Source organism: Zonotrichia albicollis, chromosome 38 (genome assembly GCF_047830755.1).
Source record: "Zonotrichia albicollis isolate bZonAlb1 chromosome 38, bZonAlb1.hap1, whole genome shotgun sequence".
Lineage (NCBI taxonomy): Eukaryota > Metazoa > Chordata > Aves > Passeriformes > Passerellidae > Zonotrichia > Zonotrichia albicollis.
This window is the reverse complement of record NC_133856.1, coordinates 861,496-866,687: the sequence shown is the minus strand read 5'-3', so window position 1 is coordinate 866,687 and position 5,192 is coordinate 861,496. Positions and strand designations below refer to the sequence as shown.

The window sequence follows — 5,192 nt, the reverse complement described above, 5'->3', positions numbered from 1 at the left end:
CAAGGGGGTCTTGGGGAGGGGGACACCGCTGAGGCCTTACCTGGGGGGTGCAGGTGTGTTGTCATTAAAGGGACATTTCTGCTTCTTAATGAGCTTCTTAATGAGTGTCTGTGAGGGGGCAAAAGGGAGGGAAAAGGGGGGAAATGTGAGGGGGAAAATGGTGGGGAATGTGAGGGGAAAAGAGCGGGAAATGTGAGGGGGAAAATGGTGGGGAATGAGGGGGGAAAGGGTGAGAAATGTGAGGGGGGAAATGGGGAGGGATGGGGAAAAGAGAAAATGGAAAAAAACATGAGGAGGAAAGTGTGGGAAGTCTGAGGGGAAAAGGGTGGGGAAAGAGAGGAAAAAAGGCAGAAAGTGTGAGAGGAAAAGGGGCAGAAAATGTGAGGGGAAAAGGGCGGGAAACGTGAGGGGAGAAAAGGCAGCAAATGGAAGGCATAAAGGACAGTAAAACCAAGTGAAAAGGACAAGAAATGAGAAGAAGAAAAGGTATGAAACAAGGGGAGAAAAGGGTGGGAAACATGAAGAGAAAAATGTCAGGAAATGTGAGGGGGAAGAGGGTGGGAAATGTGAGGGGAATAAAGGGAAAAGGGGGGAAATGTGAGGGGGAAAAGGGAAATGTGAGGGCAGAAAAAGGGTGGGAAACGTGAAGGGGAAAGGGAAACATGAGGGGGAAAGGGCAAGAGAAAAGGGCAGGAAACATGAAGGGGGAAAAGGGTGGTAAATGTGAGGGGAAAAAGCAGGAAGTGTGAGAGGAAAGAAGGCAGAAAATGTGAGGGGGAAAGGGAGGGAAACATGAGGGGGAAAAGGGCGGGAAATGTGAGGGGGAAAATGGGGGCAAACGTGAGGGGAAAAGGCAAGAAGCATGAGAAGAAAAAGGGCAGAAAATGCAGAAAATGTGAGGGGAAAAGTGAGAAGTGTGAGAGGGAAAAGGGCGGGAAAGATGAGGGGACAAAGGGCAGGAAATGTGAGGGGAAAACAGGGGGAAATGTGAGGGGAAAAAAGAGAGGGAAACATGAGGGGCAAAGGGAGGAAAACACGAGGGAAAAAGCCAAGAAATGTAAGGGGGAAAGGCAGGAATAGTGAGGGGAAAAAGGGCAGAAAACGTGAGGAGGAAAGTGAGAAATGTGAGGGGGGAAAGGGCGGGAAATGTGAGGGGACAAAAGAGCGGGAAATGTGAGGGGAGAAAAGGGCGGGAAACGTGAGGGGAGACAAAGGGAGGGAAATGTGAAGGGGAAAAGGGAGGGAAACGTGAGGGGGAGAAGGGAGGGAAATGTGAGGGGGAAAAGGAGGGAAATGTGTGAGGGAAAAAGGGAGGGAAACGTGAGATCTTCTCCTGCCCAGTTCCCTCCCTGTCCCCGCTGCAATCCCACACTCCCCATTCCCAGATCACCCCAGTTCCAAGGCACCCCCGTTCTCAAGCACCCCCCAAATCCCAGACCCTCCCCAACCTTTTCTTCCCCCTCCAGACCCCAAATTCCCCCCAAATCCCAAACGTTCCCAGATCCCAAATCCCAGATTTTTTAACTCTGTGACTCAAAAGTGGGAAAAATTCCCATTTTATTGAGCAAAGCAAAAATGGAGCAAGGGATGTCGGGGGGGGGGCACCCCAAATTGGGTGGGTGTCCATGAGGGTCCAGCGGTGTCCAGAAGGTCCTGGTGGTCCCCTCCAGGTTCTCCTGGTGCCCACGAGGTTCTGCTGAAGGATCTTCTGGAGTGTCTGCAGGGTCCTAGAGGTGTTTAAGGGTTTCTGGAGGTGTCTACAGGTGCTTATGGGGTTCTAGAAGTGTCTATGGGGTGCTGGGGTCTCTATGGGTTTCTAGAGGTGCCTATGGGGTTCTAGCTATGCCTACACGGTTCTAGATGTGTCTATGGGGTTCTAAGGGTATATGTGGGGGTTTAGACATTCCTACAGGGTTCTAGATGTTTCCCCAGCGTTCTGGATGTGTTTAATGATTCCTGGGGGTGTCTTCAGGGTTCTCAGGGTGCCCTTGCAGGTCCAGGTCTGTGCACGAGGTCCTCCTGAAGGGCTTGCGGTTTCTCACTTCTCCTGGATGCGTCCTTCTACACAGGACAGTCCCTATCCCGGCTTCACCGCCCGAGTTCTCCCGTTCCTCCACCTCCACCTTGATGATGGCGCTCTTGCCCCTGGCCATGGTGGCCGTCACCGTGACGGGGCCATGGCTCAGCTGGGCTCGATCCTGGGATTCCTTGAGGATGATGCAGGGGAACATGGAGCTGTCGGAGGAGCTCTGGGAACTCTTGACCAGGCGGTGGTAGGCTGACTCCAGGTCCATCCTATGGACCCTGTCCAGGGACAGCTCCAGGCCCATCTCCGCAGCAAATAGGTTGTGGTCCATGGGGTTGGAGAAGTAGATGGCCAAGGTGAAGGAGTCGGCCTCGTAGGCCAGGAGCCCGTTACAGCCCCAGAATATGGTGTTGTTGGTGAACTTGCAGCTGCTGGAGGAGCACGGGGACACCGAGGTCTGTGGGGACATGCTGCTGTGGCCACTGAGGAAGTAGGTCCTGGAGAGAGGAATTTGGGGTTGGGGACATAGCGGGGTGGTGGGAGCTTGTGTAGATTGTCCCACCACCACCGGGACCTGCTGGGGCCCCTGGGAGGAGCTGAGACCTGGGAGATGATCCCAGAGCCTGGAGATGATCCCAGAGCCTGGAGATGATCCCAACCCTGGAGATGATCCCAGAGCCTGGAGATGATCCCAACCATGGAGATGATCCCAAACCCTGGAGATGATCCCAAACCGGGGAGATGATCCCAGAGCCTGGAGATGATCCCAGAGCCTGGAGATGATCCCAAGCCCTGGAGATGATCCCAACCCTGGAGATGATCCCAGAGCCTGGAGATGATCCCAGAGCCTGGAGATGATCCCAAGCCCTGGAGATGATCCCAGACCCTGGAGATGATCCCACCTGGAGCTGCCCCCCAGCACCCTGAGGGTCCCTCTGATGTCCCCCCAACCTCACCTGGGGTTCCTCAGGGTGAAGTCCTCAGTATTGTTGATAACCTGGATTTCAACAGAGCGGCTGGTGCTCAACCCCATCCTGACTTGGGATCTCCTCAGCTCCCAAATCTCCTCAGCTCAGGCTCTCCCTGGTTCCAGAACCTTCTCCCCACTCCGGGCTCTCCTGGTGCTCCAGGCACACCCGGGGCTCTTTCCCCTCTCCCCAACGACCTTCTCAGGGTCAACGGAGACGATCATTCCCAAAATCAAGGAGAACTTTCACCGGAGCCTCCCCAAGCCCCGCCCCTTCCTTCCCTATTTTTAACCCTTTCCCAAATTCCTGATTGAACTACGAGTGAACGGACCCAAAACTGACCCGGATTTGGAGAATCCCCGAAATCACCGAGCCCGGGATGGCCCCGGCTCCGCAGTTTGAGAAGCGACGGCTCCGTTTTTGAAATTCCAAAGATTTCTGGAACCACGAGGAGGGACTGAGGAAGGACAGACGGACAGGGACAGGTGCACCCGCCCATGCCCCAACAACCCTGATGTGTGTGGTGATAAGCCAACCCCCTGATAAACTAACCCTTTATATGCCAAGCCCTGATAACCCAACCCCTTGATAAGCCAACTCCTGATAAGCCAGCGCCCTGATAAACCAGCCACTGATAAACCAGCCCCTGATAAACCAGCCCCTGATAAGCCAGCCGCTGATAAACCAACCCTGGATAAACCAGCCCCTGATAAACCAGCCGCTGATAAACCAGCCCCTGATAATCCAACCCTTGATAAGCCAGCCCCTGATAAACCAACCCCCTGATAATCCAACCCCTGATAAACCAGCCCCTGATAAACCAACCCTTGATAAGCCAGCCCCTGATAAACCAACCCCCTGGTAATCCAACCCCTGATAAACCAACCCCTGATAATCCAACCCCTGATAAACCAGCCCCTGGATAAACCAGCCCCTGATAAACCAGCCGCTGATAAACCATCCCCTGATAAACCAACCCCTGATAAACCAACCCCCTGATAAACCAGCCCCTGATAAACCAACCCCTGATAAACCAACCCCCTGATAAACCAGCCCCTGATAAACCAACCCTTGATAAGCCAGCCCCTGATAAACCAACCCCTGATAAACCAACCCCTGATAATCCAACCCCTGATAAACCAGCCCCTGATAAACCAGCCCCTGATAAACCAGCCCCTTGAAAAACCAGCCCCTTGATATGCCAGTCCCTGATAAACCAACCCCTGATAAACCAGCCCCTGATAAACCAACCCTTGATAAACCAGCCCCTGATAAACCAGCCCCTGATAAACCAGCCCCTTGATAAACCAGCCCCTGATAAACCAACCCCCTGGTAATCCAACCCCTGATAATCCAACCCCTGATAAACCAGCCCCTTGGTAAACCAGCCCCTGATAAACCAGCCCCTGATAAACCAGCCATGATAAACCAGCCCCTGATAAACCAGCCCCTGATAAACCAGCAGCTGATAAACCAGCCCCTGATAAACCAGCCCTGATAAACCAGCCGCTGATAAACCAGCCCCTGATAAACCAGCCCTGATAAACCAGCCCCTGATAAACCAGCCCTGATAAACCAGCCGCTGATAAACCAGCCCCTGATAAACCAGCCCCTGATAATCCAACCCCTGATAAACCAGCCCCTGATAAACCAGCCCCTGATAAACCAGCCCTGATAAACCAGCCCCTGATAAACCAGCCCCTGATAATCCAACCCCTGATAAACCAGCCCCTGATAAACCAGCCCCTGATAAACCAACCCCTGATAAACTAACCCTCCCGAGACAGTCGGAACTCAACTTTTCACATCACAAAACCGACAGGAAAAATCCCACCGGATCTTCAGAGAACTGGAGCAGCTGCTCTGCCCCCCAGCCCAGCCCCCAAACCCCCGATCCCACCCCAGACCCCTCCCCAAACCCCAAACACCCCCGAGCAGCCCCAGCCCCCCGACCCCTTCCCACATCCGGGGTTCCCCTCCCCAAACCCCAAATCTTCTCCTGCCCAGTTCCCTCCCTGTCCCCGCTGCAATCCCACACTCCCCATTCCCAGATCCCCCCCAGTTCCAAGGCACCCCCGTTCTCAAACATCCCCCAAATCCCAGACCCTCCCCAACCTTTTCTTCCCCCACCAGACCCCAAATTCCCCCCAAATCCCAAACGTCCCCACATCCCAAATCCCAGATTTTTTACTCTGTGG

At 54.1% G+C, this 5,192-nt stretch overlaps 1 protein-coding gene across 1 annotated transcript; it reads right to left on the bottom strand.

Annotated features, from left to right (window-relative positions):
- Positions 1 to 1,547: 1,547 nt before the first annotated feature.
- Positions 1,548 to 3,468, bottom strand: LOC141726718 (uncharacterized). The gene is made up of 2 exons (XM_074531714.1): positions 2,983 to 3,468; positions 1,548 to 2,523 (listed from the first exon to the last, which is right to left on the bottom strand). The coding sequence occupies exons 1-2, from the start codon at positions 3,057 to 3,059 to the stop codon at positions 1,947 to 1,949; spliced, it is 654 nt and encodes a 217-aa protein (XP_074387815.1). The 5' UTR covers positions 3,060 to 3,468; the 3' UTR covers positions 1,548 to 1,946.
- Between the last annotated feature and the right edge of the window lie 1,724 nt (positions 3,469 to 5,192).